General features: G+C 57.0%; 1 protein-coding gene across 3 annotated transcripts in view; it reads left to right on the forward strand.

The window, feature by feature from the left end:
* Window positions 1-17,938, forward strand: part of LRP1 (LDL receptor related protein 1) — an 85,068-nt gene that overhangs the window by 50,259 nt on the left and 16,871 nt on the right. For all 3 annotated transcript variants that reach the window (XM_033117435.1, XM_033117434.1, XM_033117436.1), the window contains 31 exons: window positions 267-464; window positions 1,651-1,855; window positions 2,038-2,202; window positions 2,871-3,115; window positions 3,354-3,485; window positions 3,775-4,002; window positions 4,207-4,381; window positions 4,475-4,569; window positions 4,825-4,974; window positions 5,135-5,275; window positions 5,630-5,764; window positions 7,279-7,410; window positions 7,681-7,815; window positions 7,977-8,106; window positions 8,244-8,370; window positions 8,738-8,889; window positions 8,984-9,108; window positions 9,450-9,827; window positions 11,213-11,402; window positions 13,398-13,602; window positions 14,000-14,192; window positions 14,755-14,880; window positions 15,088-15,216; window positions 15,498-15,617; window positions 15,811-15,924; window positions 16,258-16,407; window positions 16,486-16,608; window positions 16,928-17,044; window positions 17,176-17,304; window positions 17,570-17,692; window positions 17,787-17,927. In XM_033117435.1, coding sequence (XP_032973326.1) covers window positions 267-464; window positions 1,651-1,855; window positions 2,038-2,202; window positions 2,871-3,115; window positions 3,354-3,485; window positions 3,775-4,002; window positions 4,207-4,381; window positions 4,475-4,569; window positions 4,825-4,974; window positions 5,135-5,275; window positions 5,630-5,764; window positions 7,279-7,410; window positions 7,681-7,815; window positions 7,977-8,106; window positions 8,244-8,370; window positions 8,738-8,889; window positions 8,984-9,108; window positions 9,450-9,827; window positions 11,213-11,402; window positions 13,398-13,602; window positions 14,000-14,192; window positions 14,755-14,880; window positions 15,088-15,216; window positions 15,498-15,617; window positions 15,811-15,924; window positions 16,258-16,407; window positions 16,486-16,608; window positions 16,928-17,044; window positions 17,176-17,304; window positions 17,570-17,692; window positions 17,787-17,927 — 4,908 coding nt within the window. The remainder of the gene's footprint in view (window positions 1-266; window positions 465-1,650; window positions 1,856-2,037; window positions 2,203-2,870; window positions 3,116-3,353; window positions 3,486-3,774; window positions 4,003-4,206; window positions 4,382-4,474; window positions 4,570-4,824; window positions 4,975-5,134; window positions 5,276-5,629; window positions 5,765-7,278; window positions 7,411-7,680; window positions 7,816-7,976; window positions 8,107-8,243; window positions 8,371-8,737; window positions 8,890-8,983; window positions 9,109-9,449; window positions 9,828-11,212; window positions 11,403-13,397; window positions 13,603-13,999; window positions 14,193-14,754; window positions 14,881-15,087; window positions 15,217-15,497; window positions 15,618-15,810; window positions 15,925-16,257; window positions 16,408-16,485; window positions 16,609-16,927; window positions 17,045-17,175; window positions 17,305-17,569; window positions 17,693-17,786; window positions 17,928-17,938) is intronic.

Here is a 17,938-nt window from a genome sequence, read left to right on the forward strand (position 1 = left end):
CAAAAAAGATAATAGACAATTTCACTTAAGGTAAAGATTGAACTTTGTCAAAGACTCTATAGGCCTAGGACTCGCTTTCAGCTAGGAATTTTCGTGTTCAGACCATCCCATGTAGTTTCTTTCAGTCTCTGAGTTTCTAGGGTCCACCATGCCGGCCTCCCCTGAATTTGTCAGGTTTAGTATGTGGCCCCTTTTTTGTCCACACCGTGGACAGAGTGGAACAGAGGCACAAACCCCTTGCTGACTCCTATCACGCCCCTCCTTAGACCCCTTCAAGCCATTCATCATCTTCTCCAACCGCCATGAGATCCGTCGCATTGACCTTCACAAAGGAGACTACAGTGTCCTGGTGCCGGGCCTGCGCAACACCATCGCCCTGGACTTCCACCTCAGCCAGAGTGCCCTCTACTGGACGGACGTGGTGGAAGACAAGATCTACCGCGGGAAGCTGCTGGACAACGGAGGTGACTGCCCGCCCGCCCGCCCTACGTACCCGGGACTGAGGCAGGGCTCTTGGGTGCTCAGCCCAAAGTGGAGGCCCTTAGCTCCCCCACCCCTCACACTCTTGCTAATTGGGTTAGATTTTACTGTGGGTCTCACTGCCTGATGCCCCCTAGTTATTGTCAGTGGAGCTGCCATCCTGATAATTAACAAAATGATCAGCATTTCTTTGAAACTGCCTGGAGCATGACTCCCCAAATTCTAAAATTACAGACTTGAAAGGAAACAAGCATTTAGGAGTGATGTACCTGAACTCTGCCTCTGTCCCAAGGCGGCCTGGCCCATCACAGACTTCTTTCATTCACTCAACACACATTTTGAGCACCTGCCATACACACTGGGCCCTGGGAGGCTGCAGTGATCAAAGCAGGCCAAAATGTCTGCCCTCGTGGAACTTACATGCCAGTGGGAACAGCTATAAACAAAACAAATGAGTATACTGTGGAATGTGACAGAAGGGAATAGTGCTATGGATAAAAAGAAAGGAGGCAGGGGGGTGGGGTAGGGAGAATGGGGATTGACATTTTAAATTGGATGGTCAAAGAAGGCCTCCTGAGAAGGTGACATCTGAGCAAAGACTTGAAAGAAGCACATTTTACTAGAGGAGTTTGTATCATTTGTAGTAGAGAAAACTTGGAACCACCTCAAAAGACAAATGTCTATCATCCAGGGACTGGCTAAGTAGACTGTGATCATGTTCACACTATGCAAGAGTTTCTAAAGTAATGAGGTCCATGTGCATATATTTCCATGAGAAAATCTCCAAGACAGTCTGCAGAGTAACTTCTAGAAAGTTCTGTTCTCTTCATATTGGGTCTAGGTATATAAATCCTCCACCCTCTGCTCTGACCTCCTCCCATGTGTTAGCTAGCCTTCCAGAGAGCTGTAGGCAGAAGATGGTAGTCACTTCCCCTTCTCCAGGGTTCTGGAAGCCAGGCTTCTCTCCCATTTAACCTCCTGGTCGGGTGGGAGACCTGACTGAAAAGAGTTGGGGGGGCCTGGGTACCACAGTTGAATCCAGGGTCCATCAGAGGTATTGGCAGAGGCGTCAGGATTGAGGGTGGGTCATAGAGGGTTCCTGGGATGCCTCGAGCTCAGTCCAGCCCACCCCATGGAACTCTTAACTTCCCATGACCCTCTTCTCTCTAGCCCTGACCAGTTTCGAGGTGGTGATTCAGTACGGCCTGGCCACCCCTGAGGGCCTGGCTGTAGACTGGATTGCAGGCAACATTTACTGGGTAGAGAGTAACCTGGACCAAATTGAGGTGGCCAAGCTGGATGGGACCCTTCGGACCACCCTGCTAGCTGGTGACATTGAGCACCCAAGGGCAATCGCACTGGATCCTCGAGATGGGTGAGGACCCTGCCTAGCCCTATTCTGGCCCCGTGGTCCCCCAGAAGCCTCATTCATCCTAGACAGGGTCACCTGTCTCCTTGTTGCCACTCGCCCCCCTCTACCCTTTACCTAGGATTCTACTACATCCTCTCCCCCAGGCCCCCAATCTTGCCCCTCCTGACTTCCTTCCCATTCCCCAGGATCCTGTTTTGGACAGACTGGGATGCCAGCCTGCCCCGAATCGAGGCAGCCTCCATGAGTGGGGCTGGGCGCCGCACCATCCACCGGGAAACAGGCTCGGGTGGCTGGCCCAATGGGCTCACTGTGGACTACCTGGAGAAGCGCATCCTTTGGATCGATGCCAGGTCAGTGCCCTCCACCATCCCCAGGAGGCCTTTGTCTTTCCCTCCCCTCCAGGGCCAGGGTGGGCCAGGATCCCAGGACCTGGCAATGAGAAGGGTTGTAAGAAAGTCTGGGGGAGTTAGATCCAGAACAAGGGTGGCCAAGGGCTTGATGTAGACACAGCAGGACTGCAGTGAGGGGAGAGACTGGGCTCGGGGAGAGTTATGGATAGAAGAGGGTGGAGGCCAGCTGTCACCCTGCTCAGACTGCCTGGCCGAGGGCTGAAATACAGCCTCCTGCTCTCACAGATCTGTACACTCTACTGGCAAAGTGTGTGATGGGATTTCAGTCTGCCCAGGGGAAGGGGAAACTGTCTCTAATTAGTCTCCCCAGAGAGAGGAGGCCTTTTTCTAATCTTCTCCAAAGCTCTGGGTGCTATTGGCTGCCCTGGGGAGAAGTGACGGTGAGTGGGGGGTACAGAAGTTGGGGATCTGAGACATGGCACCAGGTGGTCCCCACTGCTCAGTCGGTTGGTCTGCCTTCCCTGGCCAGCAGGATTGGAAGGAGGAATGCTCCAGTGTGCTGAAGTGGGGGGCAGTGGGCCCAGGCCTGGGAGGGGCACCCCCAGGCAGGGTGCCCTGAGGCTGCAGCCCCAACTGGCATCCTCACTCTGCCCCGACCATGTTCTCAGGTCAGATGCCATCTACTCAGCCCGTTACGACGGCTCCGGCCATATGGAGGTGCTTCGGGGCCACGAGTTCCTGTCACACCCATTTGCAGTAACGCTGTATGGCGGAGAGGTATACTGGACAGACTGGCGAACAAACACGCTGGCCAAGGCCAACAAGTGGACCGGCCACAATGTCACCGTGGTGCAGAGGACCAATACCCAGCCCTTCGACCTGCAAGTGTACCACCCCTCTCGGCAGCCCATGGGTAAGGCCAGAAGGAGCCAGCAGCCTCACTAGGAGCCCTAAAGAGAGGAGGTGAAGATGAGACCAGGAAGGTGTCTGTGCTGGAATGGTGGGGGTGGGGCAACAGGCTGACAGAAAAGGGCTGGCAGCAGGCAATGCTGGAACAGGGAGGATGAGAAGGGCTGAAGAGGGGTGATTCAAGTGAGAAAAGCCAGGGAGGGGCCAGCAAGTCACAGGATGTTCTCCTCTCCCTCCCCCAGCTCCCAACCCCTGTGAGGCCAACGGGGGCCGGGGCCCCTGCTCCCACCTGTGTCTTATCAACTACAACAGGACAGTCTCCTGCGCCTGTCCCCACCTCATGAAGCTCCACAAGGACAACACCACCTGCTATGGTAGGAGGCCCCTCCCTCCAGAGCCAGTGGTAAGCTGAGGCTGCAGGGGAAGGTGTCAGCGCCCAGGCTGCCCATTGTAATTGAAGGTTGGGAGGGACCCAGTGGGGGAGGCTCCAGGGACAGCCTCTGTAAGAAGAGGTTACACCCCAGGAAGGCACTTCTGATAGCCAAGTGTCAGTAGCAAACAAAAGTAACGAGAAGGAGGGACCCTAATCTGGGTGGGTGGGGGGGAGGCACAGACGTGGGGGGACGCCCTTATGCCCTTATTGACCTGCCCTGTGCCCCACAGAGTTTAAGAAGTTCCTGCTGTACGCACGTCAGATGGAGATCCGGGGGGTGGACCTGGATGCCCCCTACTACAACTACATCATCTCCTTCACTGTGCCCGACATCGACAATGTCACAGTGCTGGACTATGACGCCCGAGAGCAACGTGTTTACTGGTCTGACGTGCGGACGCAGGCCATCAAGCGTGCCTTCATCAACGGCACAGGCGTGGAGACCGTCGTCTCTGCAGGTTCTGTCTAGGCCCTGCCTGTCCCTGTGAACACAGGCGCCCCGCCCCCCGGCCCCCAGCACCCACTTCCTGTCCCTCTGGGTCCCTCAAAGTACTCCAACCTGGTTTCCTGATCCCTATTCCCACAGAAACCAGGCTGCCTCCTCCACCTCCCAGCCTCTGCCCTACAAACCCCCAACCACCACCTCCCCAATGTGCCCCCAGACTTGCCAAATGCCCATGGGCTGGCTGTGGACTGGGTGTCCCGGAACCTGTTCTGGACAAGCTATGACACCAACAAGAAGCAGATCAACGTGGCCCGGCTGGACGGCTCCTTCAAGAATGCTGTGGTACAGGGTCTGGAGCAGCCCCACGGCCTGGTTGTGCACCCCCTGCGTGGGTCAGTCCAGGGCCCAGGGTTAGGGCGTGTGGGGGCGGGGGGTAGAGGAAGAACAGGACTCTGAGTCTCCTCTCCCTGCACCCCTCCCCCCAGGAAGCTCTACTGGACCGATGGGGACAACATCAGCATGGCCAACATGGATGGCAGCAACCGCACCCTGCTCTTCAGTGGCCAGAAGGGCCCTGTGGGTACGAGCTTGCCCTGCCTACCCTGCAGCTCTTCCCTAATTTCTCAACCAGGACATGCTCTCAGGGTCCCCTAGTTGCCCCCCTGTCTCTCCAACTCCCAGCTTAGTGTTTGTCCTCGCCACTCTCCCCTGAAAACCACGCACCCCTCACACATACAATGTGTCCAACCCTGGAGGTGAGCAGCCCAGTGGGGTCAGGCTCTGGGACCCCAGCTCTGGTGCCAGACCCTCCAGCAGTGACACCCCCCTCTTCCAGGCTTGGCTATTGACTTCCCTGAAAGCAAACTCTACTGGATCAGCTCTGGAAACCACACCATCAACCGCTGCAACCTGGATGGGAGCGAGCTCGAGATCATTGACTCCATGCGGAATCAGCTGGGCAAAGCCACTGCCCTGGCCATCATGGGTGAGTGCTACTGGGTGGGAGCAGAGCAGGCCAGGCTGGACTTGCTGGGGAGATGGGGGCTGGCCTGGGGGGCAGCCTGCCTGCCCTGGTACGGCAGGCCCTTCAGGAGAGCTGGTGGGGAGGGCCTTCCCAAGGGTCTCATCCCTTCCTTCCATCCCAGGGGACAAGCTGTGGTGGGCAGATCAAGTGTCGGAGAAGATGGGCACATGCAACAAGGCTGATGGCTCAGGGTCTGTGGTCCTACGGAATAGCACGACTCTCGTGATGCACATGAAGGTCTATGACGAGAGCATCCAGCTGGGTGAGGCAGGGGGCAAGGGACAGGGGCTACAGGGTGGGGGTCAGAGCGGTCAGGGCTGTGGCCAGGGGCCCCGGGCAAGGGAGTGAATGGGAATGAAAATGGGTTGGGCTCTGCTCACCACCCAAAGGGGCTCCCCTTTGTAATTCTCACTGGGACAGCTTATAGGCTCACAGCCCCCCTGGTCACAGGGCCAGGCGCCAGGAGGACAGACGACCTGAGAGCTGGTTTGGGTGGTGATCCCTACTAGGTCCAGGGTAAAGGTGGTGACCATCCTGTCCCTGGGCAGCATGAGCCTGCACAGAGGTCCTAAAGAGCCACTAACGTGTTTTTTTTGCCTCCCACCTCCTCCCCCAGAGCATGAGGGCACCAACCCCTGCAGTGTCAACAATGGGGATTGCTCCCAGCTCTGCCTGCCCACATCAGAATTGACCCGTTCCTGCATGTGCACAGCTGGCTACAGCCTCCGGAGTGGCCAGCAGGCTTGTGAGGGTCAGTATCTCTTGGCCCAAGTCCCCAACCTTGACCCGTCCTATCCTACAGCCCTACCGTCCTCTCCTCACCTTGGCAACAAGACTGTATTCGCCATGTAATATTCAGGGTTAGATGCTTAGTAAGCCACCCTGTACTGGGTACGAGGGGGGAAGCCCGGGGAGAGAAGTCGCTGACCCTGTGCTCTGCAGCTACAGCCAGAAGCGGGGGCCAATATGTAGGGGAAACTGGACCATGAAGTGGCTCTGCCTTCAGTAGGAAACTGGAGAAATAGGCATCAGAAGGTAATACCAGGGCCAGCGTCATGGAAGAGGTGTGCTGTGAGCTGGTTTATAGGACAACTAGGATTTAAGTGCATGGCTCAAAGAAGGGACAATATGCAAGGCAAGGGGTCCAGAACTATAGAAGGGTATGTGAATGGGTGCTAAGGTGCCAAGCAGGAGTGGTGGGCAGGGTGTGGGGGCGTCATGGTGATAGGCTGTGAGGTAGGGCAGGGCCGTGGGTTCTCAGCCAGGAGTGCCCAGAAAGTGGTGTTTGGGGCCAATTACCCTGGCGGCAGGGAGCCAGCAGAGTGGGGGAAGAGAAACCGAGGCAGTTAGACCAGTTAGGCTGTTAGAGTAATCCCAGTATTAGGAGATGGGGCCTAAGCTGGGGCTGAAGACATTTCTCAGAGACGTTTTTCAAGAATCTGCTGACTGATTTACGAGCTTGCCCTGGGACAGGATTTTCCAAAGTGCACTCCTGGACACCTCCCTCTTTGATGTGGGTAGATGTTACAGAAATATTGGGTTGAACAAAGTTTTAGTGGTTTCTTTTTCTTTTTCTTTATTTTTTGTGCTGCAGAAATTCTCAGAGCATTAAATAGGCTCATTGGCACTATTTTTCAAGAGAAGACTAGTGTTTGGAATTTCCCAAACTCGCTCAATGAATCCTTTTTTTCATGGAACCCGAGCAACCAGAATCCATTTGGGGATTCATTTGGGGACACTATCAAAGGATAACGGCAAGGGAGGATTCTGGGATGTGTAGATATGACACCTCATTATAGGGCGTGGGGAAACGGAAGGAGATGCTCAGGGGCGAGGTGTTGGGAATGTTGAGTTTCAGGTGTTGGAGTGAGGAGAGGACAAAGAGATAACTAAGATGGAAATCTAGAGTTGGGAGTCATCCAGTGTGATTGTGTTGTCTGAACTCCCCAGATTCTCCCTCACAGCCTTTGGGGGTGCAGGGCTGTATTTGAGGGAAACCATACGGGAGGGCATAGCGCAGGAAGAGACAGCCGGGCTTCTGCTGCCCTCTAGTGGGCAGCTAGAGGTCTTGCAGGTGACCTCCCTGCCCAGGCTCCAGGCTTCAGACTAGGAGACATATATGTATGTATGTTGGGGAAGAGGGGAGTGTGATAGCTGGGGGGAAATATCAAAAGGGAAGCAGAGAAGAACGGATTTGAGGGTGACAGAAGCCAAGTATAAAGCAGTATCAGGGAGGCCCATGCCTAAAGTGTCCTTGTGTTTCAGGTGTGGGCTCCTTCCTCCTGTACTCTGTTCATGAGGGAATCCGGGGAATCCCCCTGGATCCCAATGACAAGTCAGATGCCCTGGTCCCAGTGTCAGGGACCTCCCTGGCTGTTGGCATCGACTTCCATGCTGGTGAGCCATTTGATGGCAGGAGGGAGTGGGGCATGACCTTTGGGGGTGGTGTGCTCTGCGGGGGCCGGGGTCCAGTGTGAAGCTACCTGATCACAGCGTGAGGGGGAGGTGTGTACCACAGCCGCCTCTGCCCCCTGCCCCTCCATCTCCCCGTCCAAGCTCCCCGGCCCCCTAGCACTCATTCATCTCTATCCTGACACCGTATGATTTTGACCCCTCGCTTCACCCCTGCCTTATTGGGCTTCCCCATGTTGGCTCCTCCACCTCTAGAAAATGACACTATTTACTGGGTGGACATGGGCCTAAGCACCATCAGCCGTGCTAAGCGAGACCAGACATGGCGCGAGGATGTAGTGACCAATGGCATTGGCCGCGTCGAGGGCATTGCAGTGGACTGGATCGCAGGTGAGGATGTGGAGCTCAAGAGGATGGGGGAAAGTGGTATCTAAGAAGGAGGGGTGGCCAAGAACGTATAGGGGAGCAGCAGGAGTATCTGGGAGCTGGGAGGGGACCAGGTACATGCGTTCCAACCCCACACCCCTGAGCACCACCTACTCCCTCCTCAGGCAACATTTACTGGACGGACCAGGGCTTTGACGTCATCGAGGTGGCCCGGCTCAATGGCTCTTTTCGCTATGTGGTCATCTCCCAGGGCCTGGACAAGCCCCGGGCCATCACTGTCCACCCGGAGAAGGGGTAAGGAGCTGGACAGGCTAGCCAATCCCCATTCCTGCCTCTGGTCTGGCCCAGTCACCCAGGCCACAGCCCACACTAACGAGGCCTCTTCTCCATGTTCTGGACACTGACACTCTACTTCTACCTCCATCCCACAGGTACTTGTTCTGGACTGAGTGGGGCCAGTATCCTCGTATTGAGCGGTCTCGGTTGGATGGCACTGAGCGAGTGGTGCTGGTTAATGTCAGCATCAGCTGGCCCAACGGCATCTCGGTGGACTATCAGGTTTGGATGCAGGATGGCCCTGAGGGGTGTACCCCATGCTCTGGAGGGAAACTCCCCTTATACTCTGCCCTACTCCTTGTAATGACCCCCCATTTGGTAGGAAGATATGGACCCAGCGAGTCATGGGGTCTTCTGGCCCCCACCCAGAGTACGACTTATGCCATCCCAGAGATGGTGGGTGGGAGGTCATTCAGCAGTGGGGACTAGAGAGAAGCCTAGAGGTCAGCAGGTCAGAGGGCAGGAGGAAGTGGAGGAAGGAGGAGAAAGGCATGAGTCAGGAGTGAGTGGGACACTCCCTGCTGCCTGGGACGTGGGGGCTGCCAGGAGCCTGGTGCCCTGGAGATGAGGTGGGTGCCTTGGCATGTAGGATGGGAAGCTGTACTGGTGCGATGCCCGGACAGACAAGATCGAGCGGATCGACCTGGAGACAGGTGAGAACCGCGAGGTGGTTCTGTCCAACAACAACATGGACATGTTCTCGGTGTCTGTGTTTGAGGATTTCATCTACTGGAGTGACAGGTGAGGGCTTCTGTCGTGGCCTTCTCCTCGGCCGTCTGTTCCCTCCCTCCTTACCCTAGTTGACATCTTGCTCATGGCTCTTCCCTTCCCTTAGGACTCATGCCAACGGCTCCATCAAGCGTGGGAGCAAAGACAATGCCACAGACTCTGTGCCCCTGAGAACGGGCATCGGTGTCCAGCTCAAAGACATTAAGGTCTTCAACCGGGACCGGCAGAAAGGTGAGGCCAGGCTCTGGGCTGCGCGGGAGAGGCCAGAAGGGCCTTGGGCTGGGGACCCCAGATAACCCAGAGTGAAGGGGGCTGGGAGAGAAGACCCAAAGGGGCACTTTCCAGTGGCCCCAGACACCCAAGGGTGGTGAGGAGATGCCGAGGAGCTCCAGAACCCATCTGGTGTTGGGCACAGGGGTCTGGAGGGTTGTCTGAATTGGAGAAACTGAGGCAGAGCAGGGTGCCACCCAGAATTTCCACCTCAGCTGAGATGACAGAGGCACCAATGAGTCCTTCCCAAAGGTGGGCCCTGCCCTCTGTAACCTCCTCCTTCCCCTATGCCCTCCCCCCAGGCACCAACGTGTGTGCAGTGGCCAACGGTGGGTGCCAGCAGCTGTGCCTGTACCGGGGCGGTGGGCAGCGGGCCTGTGCCTGTGCCCATGGGATGCTGGCCGAAGACGGGGCGTCATGCCGTGAGTACGCTGGCTACCTGCTCTACTCAGAGCGTACCATCCTTAAGAGCATCCACCTGTCGGACGAGCGCAACCTCAACGCTCCTGTGCAGCCCTTCGAGGACCCTGAGCACATGAAGAACGTCATTGCTCTGGCCTTCGACTACCGAGCCGGCACCTCCCCAGGCACCCCCAATCGCATCTTCTTCAGCGACATCCACTTTGGGAACATCCAGCAGATCAATGACGATGGCTCGGGGAGGACCACCATTGTGGAAAGTGAGCCCAGATTCCAAGTCTTCCCAGAATGGGAGTGGGGGGAAGGGAGAGGGTCAGCAGAGACTCAGGGTAGAAGGGCTGGCAAATCTCAGCCAGCCCACCCCTGCCCTGTCTGAATCCCACCTCTGCATCCCCAACAGATGGCCAGCGGGTCACACCGTGCCCACTGTAGTTACTTGGATATTTCTCCCCCTTTGGAGGCAGAGTTGGCCCCCTCTTCCTTCCCCCTCTGGTCCTGGTTAACACCAGGCTGTACAGAATAAGCCCCAGCTCTACTCTGCGTGGCCAGTCTCACAGCACAGGCTGCAGAGACAGGCTGGGTTCAGGCCCCGACACAGGATTTCAGTCACTTGGGCAAATTTCCTACACTCCCCAAGCCTCAGATTTCTTGTCTATGTAAAGAGACAGGAGCACCCAAGGCAGCACATGTAAAAGCTTAGATCAGCACAGGACATGTGGTGGAGCTCCATGAAGGGTAGTGGGTGCTACAGCTGTCATCCTAAGACAGCCTTTCAGGTCTTTGAAAACTGCAATTTTGTTCCACAACAGTCTTCTCTTCTCCAGGCTGGATACCCCCCAGGTCCTTTGTCTCATTCATGTGTTCATGTATTCATTCATCCCATTCAGAAAGACCTGCCAAACAGTGAACTGGGTGCCAGGAATACAGTGGTGATGAGAACAGACCTGTCCTTTCAGCCTCCTCTGGACATTTTCTGCTTCACATAGTCCAGTCCACATGTCTGTCTAAAAATGTAGTGTCCTATGCTAAACTTGATACGCTGCAATCTTGGCTTGATCAGCAGAGACTGGCAGAACAGTCCTCTCCCGTCAGGCTATTGTTCAGGCTACAATACGTCTATTAAGGCAGCCTTCTGACAACCACTTCGTCATACAGCTTGAAGCCACTAAACCCCTGAGTCTTTTTTCTCTGAAGTGACTGCTCCCCTGGATCTCCCTCATTGTGTACTTACTTCTTTAACCTGAGTTTAAGATGTCTACAAAACAATCCAGTTCAGGGTCTTTTTAAGTAGGAATCTTCCCAGTACAGCCCAAGTAGGGTTTGATTTACTGAAATCCAGTTCGCACTCAACATGGCAGAACTATAGCTCAAGGGAAGTCAAATCTACCCAGTGGTGGGAAGACGGAGGAAAAGGGTCAAGGAGATGGGCCACGGGCCATTTGGAAATAGGGTGATACAGGAGGCATTGGAGGCATCAAGGGCTGTGCTCCCACATGGTCCCCAGCCCCCACAGTTCTCTTCCAACCCCACATATGCCAGGGAAGTAGGTACTACAGGCTATCCCCCTTAGCTCCTGCCCAGGCTGTCCCCTCAGCTCTATTCTCTGGTCCTGTCCTAACCCATGGCTGCTCCTCTCTCCTCATAGATGTGGGCTCCGTAGAAGGCCTGGCCTATCACCGTGGCTGGGACACTCTCTACTGGACAAGCTACACGACATCCACTATCACCCGCCACACGGTAGACCAGACCCGCCCAGGGGCTTTCGAGCGTGAGACAGTCATCACCATGTCTGGAGACGACCACCCTCGGGCCTTTGTGCTGGACGAATGCCAGAAGTGAGCTGCCAAGCCCAGGGCATGGGGAAGGGTGGGCCCCAGGGCAGCAGAAACTGCCCCAGGCAGACCTGGGAGGGCGGTGCAGGAGCAGGAGAGGTTGGCTCTAACCTGAGATCAACCACTTCCTTGTTGTTTGACCTTAGACCAGCTGTGTGACCTCTCTGAACTTCAGTTTCCTCATCTGTAATATGCGGATTATAATATTTCAGGGACCATGTTTCCCCAAAAATAAGACCTAGCCGGACCATCAGCTCTAATGCGTCTTTTGGAGCACAAATTAATATAAGATCCAGTCTTATTTTAATATAATGTAAAACTGGGTATAATATAATATAACATAATATAATATAACACCGGGTCTTATATTAATTTTTTCGTCAAAAGACATATTAGAGCTAATGGGCTGGCTAGGTCTTATTTTCAAGGAAACACGGTACCTGAACCTAGGGGAAGATCTGGGGGCTGTGGAGGACCTTCTGAGTTGTGATTAATTGATTCCTTCATTAGAAGGCCATGTTCAAGGCACATAGTAGGTCCTCTGTATTTCTGGGACTCCAAGCTTAAGGCAAAGATTACTCACTAAACACCTGCTATGTGGACACCTTGAGCTGGGCCTGTTCAAGCCACCTAGCTGGGGAGAGAGATCATATTGGTGGGAAGTACTGATGACCAGCACAGGGCTGTACGTGATGATTGAGAGGTATCACGGAGGCGGCAGGTTGGCACAGCGCCTGGAAGTGGAGAGACCAGGGAAAGGCAGAGCAGACAGGGGAGTGCTTTCAGCAGGAGCCGGAGGAGGGAGAGCTCTAGGCAGGGAGGGGCTGCAAGGAACCTCCCACGCCCATTCAAAGGGCTCCCATGGTGGGAGGCTGAGGATGGCTCAGGAGGCTGGGCTCAGGTTGCAAAGGAGTCCAGAACACAAGCCAGGTAAGTCCACTGGCCGGAGAACAGCTCTGGGGCCAGAACTTCAGAGGGGTGGAAGGAAGACAGGCACAGAGGTACTTGGTGAGGAGCTGAGGGCAGGCAGGGCAGCTCCTCTGATAAAACTGGAGAACAGAACTGGCTTCTGTGCAGCTCAGTGGTTCTCAAACTCCAGGATGCATGAGGGTGGCCCGGGGAGCGCTGGTTCCCCGACCCCACTCCAGGCCTAACCCAGTGAATCTCTGGGACCGAGGACCCAGGAATCACGATCCAATGCCGATAGTGTAAGGACCACACTGTCACAGCCAGTGTGGTGCTTGACCAGCGCTGAGGTCCGCCACATCCATCTCTGGGGCCATACCACCCGGGGAGGAGCACGGCATGGCCAGCCTGCTCTCCCACCTCCTTTACCGAGAGGAGGTCGAGGCTCATTCAAGGGCAGAGCTGGGGCTCAGACCCAGATGTGCAAAGGCCTTAAATTATGGAGAAGGAGATTCTCAAGAGCTTCTTAAGGGTAGGATCCATGCATCCCCAGGACCTAGGACACAGTAGACACTGAACAAGGGTCTCCTGGATACGGAGAGAAGAGAGCAGTTAATAAAATAATAGAAAATACTCACAGAGCATTTACTGGCTGTCATCAAGATGAATATTAACTCATTTAATCCTCAGGCCACCCTATAGGAGAGGTAGTAGTATTATCCCCATTTCATAGAGGAGGAAACTGAGGCACAGAGAGGTTAAGTAACTTGCTAGGATCCCTAGCTGCAAAGTGGTGGAGCCACAACTAGAACCCCAGAGCCTGACTCACTTGGCTACACTCTCTCTCAGTAAATGCAGATGGTCATTACACAGACACTGAGGAACATTTGCTCTCACAGACTGCAGTAGCCAGGCCCTTCCTGGACACTAGGATTGTGTTGGCCTTGGCGGCTTGGAGGTTCCCTGTGGTACTGGGGTCTGGGTCACACCCTGGCTGACCCCTGGATTCTGCTCATCTGCACGCGCTGGCCTGGGCCCTCCATGGCAGACCCCTTGACTTTGACTCCTCCCTATGACTCTGTCGTCCCCCAGCTTGATGTTCTGGACCAACTGGAACGAGCAGCACCCCAGCATCATGCGAGCAGCCCTGTCAGGAGCCAATGCCCTGACTCTCATCGAGAAGGACATCCGTACGCCCAATGGCCTAGCTATTGACCACCGTGCTGAGAAGCTCTACTTTTCTGATGCCACCCTGGACAAGATCGAGCGGTGCGAGTATGACGGCTCCCACCGTTATGTGAGTTTCCAGGGCAGGCAGGACGCGTGGAACAAGGGGGCTGGGGTCAGGGAATGGCCTGTCAGCCAAGAAGGAGACCACCCAGGCACAGAGCAGCAGAAAGGGAAGCCACACGCTGGCAACAGCCACGCGGACCATGAGGAGTCCAATCCAGGCCCTGACATTGCCACTTAGCTGTGTGGCCTTGTGCAATCCTCACCTTCCAGGCTTGTTTTCCCTTATCAATTAAATGAGCGAGGTGGCAAGATGAATCTGTGGGTCCTACCCATTCTGTGATTGTGTCTAGGGGACCTAGGGCAGGGCCAGGCCCCCTCGTCCCTGGAGCCAGCTGCAGGGGTGTGGAGTCCGGGCAAGAGGCCTGAGCGATACCCGTGACGGCCAAGGTGCTTGTCCACAGGTGATCCTGAAGTCGGAGCCAGTCCACCCCTTCGGGTTGGCTGTGTACGGGGAGCACATCTTCTGGACCGACTGGGTGCGGCGGGCTGTGCAACGGGCCAACAAGTATGTGGGCAGTGACATGAAGCTACTGCGCGTGGACATCCCCCAGCAGCCCATGGGCATCATCGCTGTGGCCAATGACACCAACAGCTGTGAGTGGGGCCGCTGCCACCAGCCTCGCTGTCCTGCCCACCATGCCAGCACGCATGCACGCACACATGCACGCACACCTCACCCACTCTGGTCTCATCCACATCCTCGGACACCCCAGTGCATGTTCTCACCATTCCTCCCACCCAGAGCCACACGTCCCCCTGGAACCTGATCACACACACACAGCCCCGGCTCTGCCGGCACCACCCTCTGTGCACGTGCACAGACACACTCCCACACTGGGCCTAGCTGACCGAGTGTCCCCCACACAAACCTGAAGCTTTCCTGGGCCACTCACACAGGCCCTGGGGGCCCCACCACTACACACATAGTCTCAAGGCTTCTTAGACTTGAATCTCCCCAAAGCATGCCTTGAATTCCATAGCACCCCACCTAAGGGGACACACGTCTTCCACCTCAGCCCCCCCCACCCCACCCCAAACACCTGGCCCTCCATCACTGTGCCACAGCCAGTGCCCAGGAGCTCAGTGAAGCTGTAGGAGTGGGTGTGGGTGCACAGCAGAGAACATTCTTACCTCTTTATCCTCCTTCCCTGCTCAGGCGAACTCTCCCCTTGCCGCATCAACACTGGGGGCTGCCAGGAACTGTGTCTGCTCACCCACCAAGGCCATGTGAACTGCTCCTGCCGAGGGGGCCGCATCCTCCAGGAGGACCTCACCTGCCGGGGTGAGACAGGGAGAGAGGGAAGAAGGCACTGGTGGGGAACCCTGGGCTCTCACTGGGGACCAGCTCCTCCCAGACTCTCCAACAGCCCAGCAACTTGATCCTTTCACTAAGGAGAAACTGAGGATGACCTCAGTTCCTGGGGGAGAGGGGCATGGGCACAGAGGGCCCCAGGGCCCTGGATCATGACGCTCCTGCCCTCCCCCACAGCGGTGAATTCCTCTTGCCGAGCACAAGATGAGTTCGAGTGTGCCAATGGTGAGTGCATCAACTTCAGCCTGACGTGTGACGGCGTCTCCCACTGCAAGGACAAGTCTGACGAGAAGCCATCCTACTGCAGTAAGGAGCTGCCTCCCCCAGACCCCTGGCCTCCAGCGACCAGCCTCAGCCCCCAGCAGGGTGGGGCATGGGAGTGAGAGGAGCAAAAGCTCCATGACCGAGCTCCATGGCCCGAGAAGGAATTTTGGGAGCTCATGGAGGGCAGAACCACCGTGAGCCCTGTGCCAGGCCCATAGCCGGGTCTGCACAGTTTGTCAAGGGAACAAATGCATAACGTCTCATAAGAGGCAGCCCCTTTGCTGTAGTTGCTGCTGACTCAAGGCCTGCTTCCCCACCTGCAGACACACGCCGCTGCAAGAAGACCTTCCGCCAGTGCAACAACGGGCGCTGTGTGTCCAACATGCTGTGGTGCAACGGGGCAGATGACTGTGGGGACGGCTCTGACGAGATTCTCTGCAACAGTGAGTGGGACACTGTGCCCGGGCCTTGCACCCCCCAAACTCTGCACCATCCCCACCTTAACGAGCTTTGGGCCCCAAGGGGTCTGGTTCAGGGTACTCTATGACAGGCTTTGGGCCAGGAGATCTGGCCTGTGCCCTCCTGGGCCCCACAGGGAGGACTTGGCCTGATGATACCGGGTGGGCGCTGTTCTAGAAACGGCCTGTGGTGTGGGCGAGTTCCGTTGCCGGGACGGCACCTGCATCGGGAACTCCAGCCGCTGCAACCAGTTTGTGGACTGTGAGGACGCCTCAGACGAGATGAACTGCAGTGAGTGGTACCCTCTTCCTGAGCCCTCCTTGTCTCCTGCTGTGCTGCTCCCCCTCTCCTGCCCAGTCTTCCTCTCTACCTTCCCTCTGAGCGCACAGGGCTGCCACCGTCCCCTCACTCACAGCCTGCCTGTCTCACTCCTGCTCCCTGCCTCCAGGCCTGGGCTCCCCGGGGATTCAGGGAGAGGGCAGTGAGTAGAAGGTGTGGGCAGCGCCCCACCTGAAGGACACTGTTCAATTTTCCAAAACACACGAAGGCCCCAGTGGGCCAGTAGTTGTCTGGGAGGGTGATTGGAAGGAACCTGATGTCACTCCTCACCCCCACCCCCACCAGGTGCTACCAACTGCAGCAGCTACTTCCGCCTGGGGGTGAAAGGCGTGCAGTTCCAGCCCTGTGAGAAGACCTCCCTCTGCTACGCGCCCAGCTGGGTGTGTGACGGCGCGAACGACTGCGGGGATTACAGCGACGAGCGCGACTGCCCAGGTCTGGCCAGTAGTCGGGGGTGTGGGGAGCCATGGGCCCCCGAGGGGAGCAGGGCCCTCATGCCTTCCTCACCCCCAGGTGTGAAGCGCCCCAGATGCCCCCTGAATTACTTCGCTTGTCCCAGTGGACGCTGCATCCCCATGAGCTGGACATGTGACAAGGAGGACGACTGTGAACACGGCGAGGATGAGACCCACTGCAGTGAGTGACCACAGCACCCCATCTCCTGAGCTGGGGGCCCAGAGCACCTGCAGGGGGCCGGGCTTCCCCGTAGCCACTAAGACCCAGTCCAGGCCCCACCTCTTAGCTCCCTCCCAGGAAATGTCCTCCTGGGAGAAGGGTACCCAGGGCCTTCACCCCAGGCCCCCCACCCAGACCCTAAGCAGAGGGGTGTCATCTCTCCAGCTCATGCTGAGCCCTCCACAGAGGGGCACCAGGGGTCTCTCTCCCATTCGTCCTGTGGCACCTGAGTGACCCACTAGCCCCTCCCCCATCTAACTGTGGCTTTTGACTGCCCCAGACAAGTTCTGCTCAGAGGCCCAGTTCGAGTGCCAGAACCATCGCTGCATCTCCAAGCAGTGGCTGTGTGACGGCAGTGACGACTGCGGTGACGGCTCGGACGAGGCGGCGCACTGTGGTGAGGGGCGGCCGGGGCCAGGTCGGGGAGGCGCCCCAGGAAGGACCGCGCAGCACAGGGGATGGCACCCCGCTGCCCAACTCTCCTCTGCCTGCTCCTGCTCTCTCAGCCTCTCTCTGTTCCCTCCACAGAAGGCAAGACGTGTGGCCCCAACTCCTTCTCCTGCCCCGGCACCCACGTGTGCGTCCCCGAGCGCTGGCTGTGTGACGGTGACAAGGATTGTGCTGACGGTGCTGATGAGAGCGTCACAGCTGGCTGCTGTGAGTGACGGGCCGTGCGGAGGGGGGTGGGCAACGACTGCCACAGGCTTGCTTTTACACAAGGGGCACTGAGGTCCGGGAAGGGAAGTGCTTCAGCAGGGGTCACTCAGGCCGTTAGTGGCAGAGCCCCAGCTACAACCCAGGTGTCTGGCCCCCTATCCACTGCTCTGCCCGTTCTACCACGTGGACCACAGGAAGGTCAGGGGGTGACAGTCAACAGCTGGTCAGGCAGGAGCAGAGGGGCCACGTCCTCCTCTGTCCACAGTATACAACAGCACCTGCGACGACCGCGAGTTCATGTGCCAGAACCGCCAGTGCATCCCCAAGCACTTTGTGTGTGACCATGACCGTGACTGCGCCGACGGCTCCGATGAGTCCCCCGAGTGTGGTGAGCCCTGGGGCCATGGGGGAAGACAGGCCCTGCCCTCATGGTGATGGGCTTTGCCCAGGCCACCAGCCTCACCCGTCCCCTCTTCCGCCAGAGTACCCGACCTGTGGCCCCAATGAGTTCCGCTGTGCCAACGGGCGCTGTCTGAGTTCTCGCCAGTGGGAGTGCGATGGTGAAAATGACTGCCACGACCAGAGCGATGAGGCCCCCATGAACCCACACTGCACCAGCCCAGGTGGGCCCGAT

The sequence above is a fragment of the Rhinolophus ferrumequinum genome, chromosome 10 (assembly GCF_004115265.2).
Source record: "Rhinolophus ferrumequinum isolate MPI-CBG mRhiFer1 chromosome 10, mRhiFer1_v1.p, whole genome shotgun sequence".
Classification (NCBI taxonomy): Eukaryota; Metazoa; Chordata; class Mammalia; order Chiroptera; family Rhinolophidae; genus Rhinolophus; species Rhinolophus ferrumequinum.